The sequence below is a fragment of the Myotis daubentonii genome, chromosome 1, assembly GCF_963259705.1.
Source record: "Myotis daubentonii chromosome 1, mMyoDau2.1, whole genome shotgun sequence".
Classification (NCBI taxonomy): domain Eukaryota; kingdom Metazoa; phylum Chordata; class Mammalia; order Chiroptera; family Vespertilionidae; genus Myotis; species Myotis daubentonii.
This window is the reverse complement of record NC_081840.1, coordinates 105554318-105571096: the sequence shown is the minus strand read 5'-3', so window position 1 is coordinate 105571096 and position 16779 is coordinate 105554318. Positions and strand designations below refer to the sequence as shown.

The following is a 16779-nucleotide window of genomic DNA, read 5'->3' as shown; positions in this document are numbered from 1 at the left end:
GCATTCAGGTTATCATCATAGCTAGGTTCTCTTTTTATTGTCCTGTTACATCTATATTTATACTATTTGATCCTATAAACATGCCTCTATAAGCTTTTTTTTTTTTTTTTTTGCATCAGGTCCATTTATTGGGGGGTCAGTCAAAGGGGGAGCTGGCTAGGGTGGGGTAGGGCAGCAGCTTGTCTGGCCCCCGAGAAACCCAACTTAAGTCCAGAGCCTCGAGGGCTTAGAAGCCAAAGTCTTCCTCCACCTTTATCTGCATGGGGGCCAGCTCCGGAGTCAGTGGGACTCCTGCCCAGTGTCCTTCCTATGGCACTCGCCGCCTCTTCCAACTGCTGGGCCCCTCGCCAGGGGCCGGGTTGCTGGCTTCTGTGGGCGCTGGCGTCCTCCTGGGCGGGGACAGCCCCTCTTTCTCTGGAGGCTCGTTCTCAGCGTTGCCTGGGTTGGGGGCGTCTCTGCCCTGGCTGCCCTCGTCCTCCAGTAAGATGGTGAACTGGCTGGCCCGGTAGTTGTCACCGTAGGAGTCCAGCACCTTCATGAGGAACCTCCACTCCTGCTGGAGTCTCCATGTTATCCTCTATATCATCTGATGGAGCCTGTTCAGGACCCCCTCCTTCGCCTGCTCAATCTCCCTGCAGCGCCCATCCAGCGCCTGGTACTTCCTGCGATTGAGTTCCTGTTGGCGCCGCCCTTGCTGGCCTCAGGCTGCCTCCTCCTCTTCGTCTTGCTCCTGGAGGCTGGAGCTGCCCAGACCCCCAGACAGGAACTCCACTTCGGTCTCAAGCTCGCTCTCCAGGATGTGACCACCTTCAGCGGAGGCAGCGCCAGCTCCCACCTGGGAGGTGCTGAGAACTCCTCAAAGCCCACAGCTGCCATGGACCCCTCTCTCTGCTCCAGCTCCATTGCTCCCTGGCTCCCAACGCAGAACTTCCAACCTTGCAAGCCTCTAGTTTAAAGTGGCTTGCGAAACTACAGCCCATCCGATTTCACAGCCAGGCACCCAGGCCCTGGCCGCTAAGCCTCCTGGGAGTTGTAGTTCTCTATTTCCGGCTTGCCTCCCTCGCCCCACCCCCACCCCAGTCCCAACTGAAAGGCCCTGCTGGCTGGTCTAACCCTGTGGCCAGGCATCTGAGTCACCTCGGGTCTTTATTCCTGTCCCGACACCACGCCATCTGACCATGGAGACTCTCCTCTTGCGAGGCCTCTGGGTCTCCTTCTGGGTCTCCTCAGCCCAGGTACTGGATCGCGTGCCCCAGCAGCGATACAGCCCTGGTGCCTGGGTCTCCTTCTGGGGCCTGGCTGTATCGCCCCCAGACCGGATGGCGTGCCCCAGCTGCGACGCAGCCCCGGGCCCTGGGTCTCCTCAGCCTGGGCACTGGATTGCGTGCCCCAGCGGCAAAAACAGCCCAGGCGCCTGGGTCTCCTTCTGGGTCTCCTCAGCCCAGGCACTGGATTGCATACCACAGCTGCAACTCAGCCCCGGGCCCTGGGTCTCCTTCTGGGGCCTGGCTGCGTCGCCCCTGGGGTCCAGATGGTGTCCCCAGGCAGCTATGCAGCCTGGCCTCTGGCCCCGCCTCTGGGTGTTCTCCCATCACTGGTGATCAGTGATCTGAGAAGCCAGGCAGACATCCGCCTCTTCCCTGCCCCATCCAGCTTCTCCCATTACTGGCCCAGGGCCGGCAAAGGCGGCCAGGTTCTCTTATCACAGAAGCCGGCAAAGGAGGCCTGGCTTCTCCGAGCAAAGGCAGCTTGGTTCTCTGGCTCTTGGCTGCCGCCTGGGTTTCCGATTGCAGTCAGCGGCAGGCAGCTTCTTCCCTCCTTCCCCTTTCGCCTCCCAGCATTGCGCCTATGTTGGCAGTTAACTGCCAATCTTAGTTGGCAGTTAATTTGCATATAGCCCTGATTAGCCAATGAAAAGGGTATCGTCGTACGCCAATTACCATTTTTCTCTTTTATTAGATAGGATTACAGACACAGGAAGGAGTTTCAGAGGTCAGCAGCAGGAATGAGCTCTGCAACAGAAGACCCAAAGAACACCAACAAGCATGCTTCACCAGAGCCATAAACGGATGCCCAGAAAGTCAGTAAACAAGACCCGGGTACCCCAACCTGGAGAGAAATCCATGTGATACCCCACAAAGTAGTAGTAATAGGCACTGTGAAGATCCTGCATCCCCAGGATAATTTGGTTCAGGGAAATGGCTGTGGATTAGGACACAGCTGAGAACCTCCTACAGCCTAAAGCTTCCTCAAGAAAGCCAAACAAATGTGAGAAAAATTTTAGCATGAGCAGTGTCAAAAGTTACTATAAACCATAAGCAACTGTAAGTAGTTCATCCTGATTGTTTTCCAAAACAGCTCCTTCCTCCTAAGAGGCTCTGAATCCAAACCCCAGATATCCCAGGGAATAGCCTACAGGTCTCCTGCTAACAGTCCTTACCTAAATCTGAGGATTGAACCATATGAGAAATCTTAAGGCTGTCCTAAGAGCTCTGGGGTGCCCTCCCCCACAGGATTTATGGTATTTCCACTCAGCTGTGGGCACTTGAGTCCAGCTGGGGAGGACATGCCATCTTAACGAGATGCATGACAGGCGTCAGGGACAGAATGCCCATTTTAAACAACTGAACCTATACGAATGACAAAGCAGTGAAAGAGCCTGGCCGGCTAGGCTCAGTGGTTGAGCATCAACCAATGAATCAGGAGGTCACGGTTAGATTCCTGGTCAGGGGATGCCCAGGTTGGGGACTCAATCCCCAGCATGGGGCGTGCCTGAGGCAGCTGATCAATGATTCTCTCTCATCATTGATGTTTCTATATCTTTCTCCCTCCCTCTCCCTTCCTCTCTGAAATCAATATTTAAAAAAAAGAAAAAAAAAGAAACAAACAATATTTTAATTCTTCTGCTCTTTCTGTGGCCCACAAAAGAATGGTACAGGACATTAACTCTGTGTTATCAGTCTGCAGTGGGATACAACTCAAATGTAAACTGCCAAAGACTGCAGAAGGCACTGATCTACACCTTTCTGAAGAAAGTAAAGAAAAGCTTTGCCAGTACCTATTTATGATCCACAGTGAAAAGAAATACAGGTTTTTACATATAATATTCCACAACCGTGCCTTCACTGTATATCATCAGCTCCCAAAAGACTTTCAGTCAAATTCATTCATTCTACACTGTAAAGACATCCAAAAGGGACATAATCTCCTTCCCAAGCAGTTCCACTGCTCTCCCCTCCAACATACACACACATACACACACATACTCACATGTCCTCCACTGTGATGTCTTTCAGGATCTGGCAGTAATCCACATTCCACACAGCCTGATCATCCCACACCTTGGAGGCCAGCAGAATTGCACCGAGAACAATTCGTTTCCAGTTGGCGGGACAGATATCTATCTCTGCATATGTTAAAAGTCTTTCAAGGTATACCTGGAAGATAAGAAAATGTCAGAGATAAGCAACTTGACTTGTTTTCTCTCACATACTAGCATACATAAAAAAATTCTAAAATTGTCTGATTACATTTCACCGGCCTTTAAACAGGGATTTATTACCTGATCATATTTATTTTTAAAAAGTCAAGAGCTCAAATAGTCTAATGTGTAATGCACACATTCTGTAATTGGGCTGTGTGGAAGTACTGGGTCTTAAAAGACACCAAGCCAGGAACAAACTCCAGGAGCCTTAGGTTAAAATTTCTCACTCTATCAACTATGATATCAATACAAATTTAACAAAACAACAAATGTTTCAGTAAGCAGAGCAAAGAATGTGAAAGAATAAACCTATTGTTTTCTATCTGTAGTTTTTTAATTAAACTTTTGAGGATTTTGTAGATTTACATGCAGTGTTGATAAACCTTTTTGTATTACTGTGGTAAAATATACATAGTATAAAATTTACCATTTAACCATTTTTAAGTGTAAGGCTCTATGGCATTAAGTACATTCACACTGCTGTGAGATCATCACCATCCATCCCCACCTCTAGAACATTTTCATCTTCCCAAATTGAAACTCTGTACAATACAGCATTCCCCTGTCCCAGCCCCTATTAACCATTCTTCTACTTTGTCTCCATGAATTTGATTTCTTTAGGTACCTTATGTAGGTGGAATCATACAGTATTTTTCCTTTTGTGTCTGGCTTATTTCAGTGTGAAGTAGCATCTCACTGTGGTTTGATAAACCACATATTTTCATTAAAATGGGTTGATAAACCCATCTTTAATGAAAAAATTTCAGCTGACGATAGAAAATAAAACCAAATAAAATAGGATTTATAAACTGGCACAATTTAGTCTGAGGATAGACATCAGAAATATCCACAAAGCCCCACCACTTGAGTTGGGTAACAAGAAATGTCTTTTCAAGTTTCCTTGGGCAAAAATCTGTTATATTTCTCTGAACAATGGAATTCTTTTCTCTATAGTTTATCATGTATAAATTGGAACTGCATCAGAAAGGAACAAATTTAATTATCCATACTTCTTAAAAAACTTGCTAACACAGATAAAATCTACAGTGTTAAAATTATTCATAGTTTATAATGTCTGTAAAGTCTTAAAATATGCAATTTCTAAAAAGGCATGTGCAGAGAGTAAAATGTTAAATACACAAATAAAATAGAAATTATTTTCTGCTAAATAATACTATTGTTCATAAACAGGATGGGAAAAGTTAAAAAAGGGAAATAATTCACACCTGTTACATCATTAGGGCTCTGGGGAGGAGGCTGTACTTTAGGAAGTTCTTGAGTGATTTTGAGAAGTTTGACATGAATGTGGAAGTGGAAAAACATGATAATTCCATAGTTGATTAATATTATACAACAAAAAAGACTACAGGATGGAAACAGGTATTGTCGAACTTTATTCACTGTTAAATACTGAGCACGCAGCAAGTACCAGGCTCTGTGCTCATCACTGGAGACAAAGTGTGGAGGGGGCAGTGACCCCTCTGGCTACAGAGGGGAGAAGGGGCTGGAAGGGAGTAGAGCTGATGGGAAGAGGCATCAGGAAATGATGAAGCAGTCCTAACAGAGGACCAGTGTTTGACAGTGGAGACTGGCAGTCACATTCCAGAGATTCCTGTGACCCCAACAGCTGTGAAGATGGGTTGCTGTGGAAGATCCCAGACTTTCAGGTCACACAGCTGGATGGGTGACACCTTCTGAGACAGGGAACACCAGGTGGGAGGGGTTGGTGAAAAATAATTACAAGGATGACTGTGGATGTTTTCTATCTGAGATGTCTCAGAGAATGCCATTTAGGCAGCATACGTGCACGTCTGGAGCACAAAGGAAACAGCACTGAGATAGAAATCTGAGAGTCTGTGACACACAGAGTAAGTTGTGGGCATGGATCCAGTGACCTGGGGAAAAGGGGAGAGAAAGAAAAGAAGGGGCCAGGCCTAAACCATGAGAGGTCCTCTTTTTTTAATATCTGGATAGAGGGTGAAGGGACAAAAAAGGAGAGGGAGGGATAAAGCCTCTTATGTTCTGCTCTTAAGTCTTCTAAGAGTTTGGAGAAAAAAATTACAAGGTAAATCTAGGTGTTTTTGAGGCCTGAATTAGGCTTACAATGTTATATAAGGCATCTGAGAAGGAACTAAAGTGGTCTCTTTAACAGTGAAAAATAAAACTAAAGAAGCAAGGCCACTTCAGACAGTGACTATGTGGGTGAAGAGGGGCAGGGGAGGCAGCAGGGGTGAGGTATCTAGAAGGGAGAATGGGGAGGAAGAGGGGCAGAGGTGGAAGAAGAAGGGGAGGAAGAGGGGCAGAGGTGGAAGAAGAAGGGGAAAGGGAAAGGAAAGGGGGAGGGGAAACTACCTTTAGTGAAAGTAAAACTCTGAGCAGATCAAGAAAAGTCAGAGCATCAGATAGCAGCTCCTCCGTGGAGCTCCACTGGTTCCCCTGATTCCTAACCCAGAGACACAAGAGTCATAAGGCTCCCTCTAATGCAGCAGAAGTTTCCTATGGCTTCTTTTGCAGTCTGTAACAGCCCCACTGTCTGTTAAACAGGTGCAATGGTGAACACCCAGGGAAGTTTGGAGGGGATTCAGAATCTTGTCTGCCTCTTCTATTAAAATATGGCTTTGCCAAGAAGTGGGTTGGCACTCAACTATTTGCTGAATAAAAAGATATAAAATAATGGTTCATTTGCTCATAAAGGTTATTGTTGTTTTTTTTTTCCAGGGATCTATTAAGAAAAAAGCAATTTTTAAATCTTTGAAATCTAGATTTTTATGGCTCTCATATACCAGGTGTTCCCTAGAATGAACAGGGGCACTGTATGCACTAAAAGATAAAGTTAAAATTATGAGAAGAAACTACTAACATATTTAAAATCCCCAAAACAAAACAGCCAATAAAGTGACAACAGTTTACTGGAAAGTAATAAAATAAGAAACCATAACAGGGCAAATCTACCTTGACTTCTCCTCACATTAGTCTGGGTGATCCCTCCACTTGCCACATTGCTGCCTTGGTCTCTCTCCTTAGTAACCATTTATTTGTTCTCTGAGGACAAAGACCACATTTCACTTTGCCCACTGTGTGCCCAGTGTCTAGAATGATGCCAGGGCAGGGCACGAGTGCTTGCTTAATGGATACATCATCCTGCAGAATGAGTAAGGAACAACATCTACATAGAAGCTCTGGCTCTGGAATACTGATGCAGGTGGGCAGATTTCTTGTGTAAGTGACTGATGTAGTAAAACGGCCACAAACAATGGCATCTGAGAAAGGTGACGGCACTTAGAAAGGTAGAGTGGAGTTAAATGTGACACTGTTTTGTGAGACAGCTACAGTGGTGAACAGTGAAAGGATCCAGGAGGAAGAGTCCACTCTGTTGTCTGAAGCACAGAAAATGGAAAGACCTTCAACTAAGTTCAGGAGGTCAAACAGCCAGGCACTCTTAACTATATGGACCTGAATGAGAGTTTCCAAATCTCTCACTGAACAGTAATAGTACTGGGTCATGGCAACCATCGGTGAAATAAAGGAGGTCACTTGAACAGAGTCAGTAAGCTTTTCAATATTTGGAGATTTTAGTTTTAAATGGCATTTATTATACTAAAACTAATGTTTTTTTAAAAATATATTTTATTGATTTTTTACAGAGAGGAAGGGAGAGGGATAGAGAGCCAGAAACATTGATGAGAGATAAACATTGATCAGCTGCCTCCTGCACACCCCCCACTGGGGATGCACCCGCAACCAGGGTACATGCCCTTGACCGGAATCAAACCGGGACCCTTGAGTCTGCAGGCTGACACTCTATCTGCGGAGCCAAACCGGTTAGGGCAAAACTAATGTTTTTTATCATGATTTTTATTTGTATGAAAATCTTAATTCTTCAGGTAAAGATCCAGGCCAGGCCAATTGGAATTGCAGCTGGGACCCAGACTAAATCTTTTACAAAGGTAGGTGACAAACTTTACTCATTCTCCTAGGAGAGAGTCAGAGAATCCTATCTAATAAAAGAGAAACATGGTAATTAGTGTACGACCGCTACCCTTCCCATTGGCTAATCTGGGCGATATGCAAATTAACTGACAGCCAAGATGGCGGCCGGCAGCCAGGCAGCTTAACCTAAACATGAGGCTTGCTTGCTTCAGTGAAGGAGGACTGCAACGTTCCCCGCCTGCCTTGCCGGCCTCTGAGCCTGCAGTTTGAAACATTGTAACAAATATAGAAGCTAAACAAAACCCCAGAAACCAGCTTTCAGCCAGCTGGGATCTCAAAGCTGGAGTTGATACAGAGTTTTGATTATAGAACCTAAACAAACCAGATACCTGCTTTCAGCAGCTGAGGCCTCAGAGCTGGAGCCATGCTAAAGCTGGCCAAGAATAAAAAAAGAAAAAAGAAAAAAAGGAGCAGTTGGGAGCTTCAGCCCTCAGCCCCTCACCCAGACTGGCCAGCCACCCCAGTGGGGACCCCCACCCTGAAGGGGGTGTGACCAGCTGCAAACAGCCATCATCCCCTCATCCAGGCTGGCCAGGCACCCCAGTGGGGATGCAGGACACCCTTCAGGGCAAACCAGCCAGCCCCCACCCATGCACCAGGCCTCTATTCTATATAGTAAAAGGGTAATATGCCTCCCGGCACCAGGATCACCCCTGATCGACCCTGCTCTGTGCCTGATAGGGGGGAGCTCCCCAACCCCCTGATCGCCCTGCGGCTCTGTGTGTGACAGGGTGCGGCGCCCCCACCCCCCGACCCCACGGGCCCTGCTCTGTGTGTGACGGGGTAGAGACATAACATCCCCATCAGCCCTGCCCTGAGTGTGAGAGTGGCGGAGCCCCAACCCCCTGATCGGCCCTGCTCTGTGGGTGATAGAGGGCGGCGCCCCAATCCCCCCCCTCGGGCCCTGCTCTGTGTGTGACGGGGTAGAGCCATAACATCCCCATCAGCCCTGCCCTGAGTGTGAGAGTGGCGGAGCCCCAACCCCCTGATCGGCCCTGCTCTGTGGGTGATAGAGGGCGGCGCCCCAACCCCCACCCCCTCGGGCCCTGCTCTGTGTGTGATGGGGTAGAGCCATAAACTCCCCATCGACCCTGCCCTGAGTATGACAGTGGCGGCGCACAACCCCCTGATTGGCCCTGCTCTGTGTGTGACAGGGGGCGGTGCCCCAACTCCCCTATCGGCCCTACTCTGTGAGTGACGGGGGGAGCTCCCCAACGTCCTGATCGGCCCTGCTCTGTGTGTGATAGGGGGTGGCGCCGCAACCTCCCCATCGACCCTGCCTTGAGTATGACGGGGTGGTGCCCCAACCCCCCAATCGGCCCTACCCTGAGCGTGACTGAGGGTGACTTCGCAACCTCCCAATCCGCCCTTCTCTGTGAATGACAGGGGGCGGCGCCCCAACTCCCCAATCGGCCCTGCTCTGAGCCTGACCAGGGGCTGCACCTAGGGATTAGGCCTGCCCTCTGCCACCTGGGAGCAGGCCTAAGCCAGCAGGTCGTTATCTCCCGAGGGGTCCCAGACTGTGAGAGGTCACAGGCCGGGCTGAGGGGTCCCCCCTCCCCCCGAGTGCACAAATTTTTTTGCACTGGGCCTCTAGTTGTATATAATAAAAGCCTAATATGCAAATTGACCAACCGGAGGAATGAACAGAAGAACGAACGGTCACTATGACATGCACTGACCACCAGGGGGCAGACACTCAATGCAGCCCGGAGGCACCAATTGACAGTGACGGCAGGGGCGGGGCTGGCAAGCAGGCAGCACCAGGCCAGCCAAGGCGGGTGCCAGCAGGGGCCCCTCCGATCGCCCTGCCAGTCACTCTGCAAAGGGAGGCAACTGGTGGAGGTGGCAGCGGGGGGCAGGGCCAGTGAGCGGGCAACACCAGGCCAGACAAGGCGGTGCCAGCAGGGGCCACCTGATCACCCTGCCAATTGCCCCACAGATAGGTCCTGATCGCTGGCCTAGGGACCCTACCCATGTATGAATTTTGTGAACTGGGCCTCTAGTGTATAATAAAACTGTACTAATAGCAGGAATCTGAAGCTGGGATTAACTAAGCCTCCAGGGTTTTAAAGCAACAGAAAAAGGAGGCTGTGAAATAATCTTCACCATATGCCCAAGACTCCAACCCTTCATACACACAAGACATGAAAAACTCTCCAGGGCCCACAAAATAGACTCACTGGCTCGATGCAAACAGGTGACGACTCCACTTTCTTCCTATTGACCTCACACCTTAGCTGATACATATTAGTAAGTGTTCTGGATGATATTGAGAATATTTAATGTCTGAGAAAAACCAACAGGCATCCACCATGTCTGATATCCATTAAGGCTAACTAAAGGAATTATTATTAAAATACACTCTTCATTACTGAAGAAAGGCAGTTGTTAATTGGGAGATATGGCATTCATAATAAGCTCCAAAAATAGCATGCAATTTAGCAAAACTTGCAAGTAAAGGTATATTCAAGATCAGCTGCAACTTCTTTAGTAAACTCCCTCTTAAGTATTTTAAGTCTCTGCCAAATGAAAGACTGTACAATTGATTTTTTTCTAAATAATATCCTTAGATCACTGCTAATAGGATACTCTTCTTCAATTCAATTTTCAGATTTATATTTATGAGAAGAACCCTAAGGAGTCTCTAGAAAATACAGGTTAGTGAGCAATTAAAAAGTAACACAGAGTATTCAGTTCACTGCACATGACAAAACTGTTCACAAAGGCATGAGGAAAGAGTAAAATGCAAGCAACTAGTGGAATCAAAGATTATAGAATCAAAATACTAACCAAAAGAAAATTCTCATGATGCTGAAATTATTCCAACTCCATTTTAATGAGAAATACTAGGCCATTAATCTTAGAGTCTCTATCACCAAGAGTTTAGCCAACTGGTTTTCACCACTACGTCTTACTTCCTGGCAATTGGAGGAGCACGTGAATGACATATTTGGATTTAAAAGGAATTTTAGAGACAAGTCGGGCAGTGAGGGAATAAAGAGGGCCCATGGGGAAGGAAGACATACATTCACAGAAGATAGAGGAATGTTATAAAATAAAGGGAGAAACATGTGAGCAGCAGACACGTGAGCGGCGCCCTCTTATACAGAGAGCATCAGCCCCATGAGCAGCCTGCCTCGAGCCTAAGAGCAGCAGCCTCATGTGGCCTGCCACTGTCCAAGGAGCAGCAGCCCCACAAGCAGCCCACCACATCAGAGGAACAACAGCAGCATGCAGCCAGCCCTCATCCAAGGATCAGCAGCCATGTGAGCAGTCTACCCCAGTTCAAGGAGTAGCAGCTGCATGTGTAGCCCGCCCCCATTCAAGGAACAGCAGCCTCGTGATCAGCACACCCTCTGTCTGAGGAATAGCAGCTGTGTGTGAAGCCTCCCCCCACCAGGCAGAGGAGCCACCACAGCTGTGAACAGAACCCACCAGAGAAGCTGCTGCCAACTGAGGAGCAGCTGCTACCACAACCGCCCGGGAACAACCACAGCCCGAGGAGCCACTGCCACCCAAGGAGCAGCCCCTAAATGACTCAACATCTAGATATGTCGGTGAGATCAAACATGGGTAGACAAAGAAACCCCCAAAGGAAAGAAAAGGAGGACTCGCCAGGAAAGCAGCTAAGTGAAACAGAGGCATGCAGCATGACAGAAAAAGAATTCAGATTCAGGGTCCTGGAATGCATAAACCGGTTGGAGGAAAAAATCAACAACTTATTAAGAATCAAAAAGAAACGGATGAAAAAAATCAATAAATTATGTAAGAACCAAGAAGAAATGAAGAGTGATATAGCTGCAATAAAAAACACCATTGAAAGTTTCAACAGTAGACTAGGATAAGCAGAGGACTGAATTAGTGAATTAGAAGACAGGGAAGAAAAACACACCCAAACTGAACTGCAATTGGAGAAAAAATTAAAAGATAGGAGGAGAGCCTAAGGGAGCTATGGACCAACATGAAACGAAACAACATATGAATAACAAGGGTGCCAGAACAACAGAAAACGTAACAAGGGTTAGAAAATATATTTGAAGAAATATTTGAAGAAATATCAGAAAACTTCCCGGAGGTGGGGAAGAAAAAAATCACACAAGCACAGAGAGTCCCAAACAAGGTGAACCCGAAAAGACCCACACCAAGGCACATCATAATTCCCATGGCAAATGTTCAGGACAAAGAGAGAATCTTAAAGGCTGTAAGAGAGAGAGAGAAAGTTACATACAAGGGATCTCCCATTAGATTATCAAATGATTTCTCAACGGAAACACGTCAGGCCAGAAAAGAATGGATGGAAATTTACAAAGTGATGCAAAGCAAAGGACTGAATCCAAGAATACTCTATCCAGCAAGGCTATCATTCAAAATTGAAGGGGAAATAAGAAGCTTCACAGACAAAATAAAAGGTTAAGGGAGTTTATCACCACCAAGCTAGCAATGCAAGAAATGCTAAAGGGAATGCTGAAAAAAGAAGAAATAAAATGCTCAGAAAGAAAACAGGCACAAAAGATAGAAATGGCTACAAACAAATACCTTTCAATAATAACTTTAAACGTAAATGGACTAAATGCTCCCATCAAAAGACATCGAGTGGCTGAATGGATAAAAAAACATAACCCATATATTTGCTGTCTACAAGAGACCCACCTCAAAATAAGGGACTCACACAGACTGAAAGAGAAGGGATGGAAAAATATATTTCAGGCAAATGGAAATGAAAAAAAGCTGGGGTAGCAATATTTATATAGGACAAAATAGATCTCAAAGTGAAGGCCATAACAAGAGATAAGGAAGGCCACTTCATATTACTAAAGGGATAAATACAACAAGAGGATATAACCCTGATAAACATATATGCACCCAATGCAGGAGCACCCAAATACATGAAAAAACTCCTGGAAGATATCAAGGGAGAGATTGACAACAATACAATCATAGTAGGGGACTTTAATACACCACTGACATCACTGGATAAATACTCTAGACAAAAAATCCGCAAAGAAACAGCAATCCTAAATGACTCATTAGATCAGATGGACTTAATTGACATCGGCAGAACATTTCACCCCAAAGCTAGGGTATATACTTTCTTCTCAAGTGCTCATGGGGCATTTTCAAAAATAGGCCACATATTGGGTCACAAGCAAAGTATCCCCAAATTCAAGAAGATTGAAATCATATCAAGCATTTTCTCAGACCACAATGGCATAATATTAGAAATAAACTACAATAAAAACAACCAAAAATAGTCAAACACTTGAAGCTGAATAGTATGTTATTAAATATTGACTGGGTTACCAATGAGATCAAAGAAGAAATTAAAAACATCCTGGAAACTAATGACAATGAAAACACAAAAATCCAAAACCTATGGGACACAATGAAAGCAGTCCTGAGAGGGAAGTTTATAGCGCTACAGGCCTATCTCAAAAAACAAGAAAAAATGGTAGTAAATCATCTAACTCTACAACTCAAAGAATTAGAAAGAGAGCAACAAGAAAAGCCCAGAGTGAGCAGAAGGAAGGAGATTATAAAGATCAGAGCAGAAATAAATGACATAGAGACCAAAAAAACAATACAGAAAACCAATGAAACCAAGAGCTGGTTCTTTGAAAGGATAAACAATATTGACAGACCTCTAGCCAGGCTCACCAAGAAGAAAAGAGAGAGGACTCACATAAACAAAATCAGAAATGATAGAGGAGAAATAACAACAGACCCCACAGAAATACAAATGATTGTTAAACAACCTATGGACAACTCTACTCCAACAAACTGGACAACCTGGAGGAAATGAACATATTCATAGAAAAATCCAACATTCCAAAACTCAATCAGGAAGAATCTAAAAATTTCAATAGGCCAATACCTATGGAAGAAATTGAAGCAGTCATCAAAAAGCTTCCAGCAAACAAAATCCCAGGACCAGACAGCTTCACAGGGGAGTTTTACCAAACGTTCAAGGAAGAACTAAAACCTATCCTCCTCAAACTACTACAAAAAATTCAAGAGGAAAGAACACTTCCAAGTTCATTCTATGAACCAGCATCACCCTAATACCAAAACCAGGTAAAGACAACACAATGAAAGAGAATTACAGGCCAATATCCCTCATGAACATAGATGCCAAAATCCTCAACAAAATCTTAGCAAATCGGATCCAGCAGTACATCAGAAAGATCATACACCATCACCAAGTAGGATTTATCCCAGGGATGCAAGGATGGTACAATATCCGCAACTCAATAAATGTGATACATCACATAAACAAATTGAAAGAAAAAAACCACATAGTCATATCAATTGATGCAGAAAAAGCATTTGACAAAATCCAACACGCATTTTTGATAAAAACTCTCAGCAAGATGGGAATAGAAGGATCATAACTCAACATAATAAAAGCCACATATGACAAACCCACAGCCAACATCATACTCAATGGACAAAAACTAACACTATTTCCCCTAAGAACAGGAACAAGACAGGGATGCCCACTCTCACCACTCCTGTTCAACATAGTGCTGGAAGTATTAGCCATTGCAATTAGACAAGAAGAAGAAATAAAAGGCATCCAAATTGGAAAAGAAGAAGTAAAACTGTCCTTAATCACAGATGACATGATATTATACATAAAAAACCCTAAAGACTCCATCAAAAACTGTTAGACTTAATAAATGAATTTGGCAATGTTGCAGGATACAAAATTAACGCCAAGAAATCTATGGCATTTCTATACACCAATAGTGAACTTACAGAAATAGAGACTAAAAAAACAAAAAAACAATCCAATTTACCACCGCACCAAAAAAATTAAGAATCCTAGGAATAAACTTAACTAAAGAGGTAAAAGACCTGACTCAGAAAAGTACAGGACGTTGGCAAATGAGATAGAGGAAGACATAAAGAGATGGAAAAACATACCATGTTCTTGGATTGGTAGAATCAACATCATCAAAATGTCCATAGTACCCAAAGCAATCTATAAATTGAACACACTTCCCATTAAAATACCAATGGCATATTTCACAGACCTAGAACGAACTCTCCAAAAATTCATCTGGAATAAAAAAAAGACCCCGAATAGCTGCAGCAATCCTGAGAAAGAACAAAGTAGTTGGGATCTCAATACCAGATATCAAGCTGTATTACAAAGCCACTGTTCTCAAAACTGCCTGTTTTGTACTGGCACAAGAACAGACATATAGATCAATGGAATAAAATAAGGAGCCCAGAAATCGGCGCGAACCAATATGCTCAATTAATATTTGACAAAGGAGGCAAGAACATACAATGGAGTCAAGATAGTCTCTTCAATAAATGGTGTTGGGAAAATTGGACAGATACATGAAAAAAAATGAAACTAGACCACCAAGTTACACCATACACAAAAATAAACTCAAAATGGATAAAGGACTTAAATGTATGACAGGAAACCATAAAAATACTAGCAGAATCCAAAGGCAACAAAATATCAGACATACGCTGAAGTAATTTCTTCACCAATACAGCTGCCAGGGCATTGGAAACTAAAGAGAAAATAAAGAAATGGGACTACATCAAAATAAAAAGCTTCTGCACAGCAAAAGAAACCATCAACAAAACAACAAGAAAGCCCACTGCATGGGAGAATATATTTGCCAATGTTATCACCAATAAAGGTTTAATCTCCAACATTTATAGGGAACTCATACAACTTAACAAAAGGAAGATAAACAATCCAATCAAAAAATGGGCAAAGGATCTAAAGAGACACCTTTCAAAAGAGGACATTCAGAAAGCCAAGAGACATATGAAAACATGCTCAAAATCACTAATCATCTGAGAAATGCAAATCAACACCACAATGAGGTACCATCTCACACCTGTCAGACTGGCTATCATCAACAAATCAACAAACGACAAGTGCTGGAGAGGATGTGGAGAAAAAGGAACACTTGTGCACTGCTGGTGGGAATGCAGACTGGTGCAGCCACTATGGAAGACAGTATGGAGTTTCCTTAAAAAACTAAAAATGGAACTCCCATTTGACCCTGTGATCCCACTTCTAGGAATATATCCCAAGAAACCAGAAACACCAATCAGAAAGGATATATGCACCCCTATGTTCATAGCAGCACAATTTACCATAGCTAAGATCTGGCAACAGCCTAAGTGCCCATCAGTAGATGAATGGATTAGAAAACTGTGGTACATCTACACGATGAAATACTATGCTGCTGTAATGCAGCATGGATGGAACTGGAGAGCATTATGCTAAGTGAAATAAGTCAGTTAATGAAGGAAAAATACCACATGATGTCACTCATTTATGTATAATAAAGACCATTATAAACTTATGAACAAAAATAGATACAGAGACAGAGCAGCCTCAAACAGACTGTCAAACTACAGCAGGAAGGCCTGGGAGGGTGGGGGAGCAGGAGAGGAGGATAAGAGATCAACCGAAGGACTTGTATGCATGCATATAAGCATAACCAATGGACATAAGACACTGGGGGGTAGGGGAGACCATGGGATTGTCAAGGGCGGGGAAAAAAGGAGAAATATGTAATACTCTTTGTAATACTTTAAGCAATAAAACAATAAAATAAATAAATAAATAAATAAATAAATAAATAAATAAGGGGGGAAAAAAGCAGGGGGCAACTGTTGGGTTTTGAACTTTGAAAGTGATCCTACAGGACAGTGATGGATTAGGAGAGCTCGGGGAAACAAGTTAAGAAAGAGTCAATTAGAAAGGGTCATATTCAGACAAAGAGCTGCCAGCCTTTATAAACTCATACACAAAGAAATTAAGAGATCAGAACTTATTTTTTTTTTCCCATTAGAGAGGGAGCAGGTTTTTCCCAATAGGGGGAGTTTGTGTATACTTATAATAAACTTCCACATTTTTATTACTAGAGGCCCAGTGGATGGATTCGTGCACGAGTGGGGCCCGCCCCGATGAGGGGTGATTGAGGTTAGAACTGGCCAATCACCTGAAGCCCCTCCCCCCAGCTGGCTCCACTCCCGATTGGGACGCGTGCCCGATTGGGGTCGGGGCTGGTCAGGGCAGGATCGTTGGGGGGGGGGGGGGGGCTGATGGGTGCCTGGATTGGGCTGATTGGCCACTGCAGTGCACTTCATAGCGACTGGTTGTTGTGGTCATTCCGCCATTTAGGTTGCTGGGCTTTTATATATATATAGACTAGAGGCCCTGTGCACAAAATTTGTGAACGGGGGGGAGAGGATGTTCCTCAGCCCAGCCTGCACCCTCTCCAATCTGAGACTCCTTGGGGGATGTCCAACTGCCGGTTTAG

The 16779-nt window shown here is 44.7% G+C and overlaps 1 protein-coding gene and 1 pseudogene across 2 annotated transcripts in view; both read right to left on the bottom strand.

Annotated features, from left to right (window-relative positions):
- CCNY (cyclin Y) overlaps nucleotides 1–16779 on the bottom strand; it is a 210033-nt gene that overhangs the window by 17907 nt on the left and 175347 nt on the right. For both annotated transcript variants that reach the window (XM_059656147.1, XM_059656144.1), the window contains one exon: nucleotides 3271–3437. In XM_059656147.1, the coding sequence (XP_059512130.1) occupies nucleotides 3271–3437 (167 nt within the window). The remainder of the gene's footprint in view (nucleotides 1–3270; nucleotides 3438–16779) is intronic.
- On the bottom strand, nucleotides 137–903 carry LOC132226179 (TCF3 fusion partner-like; annotated as a pseudogene).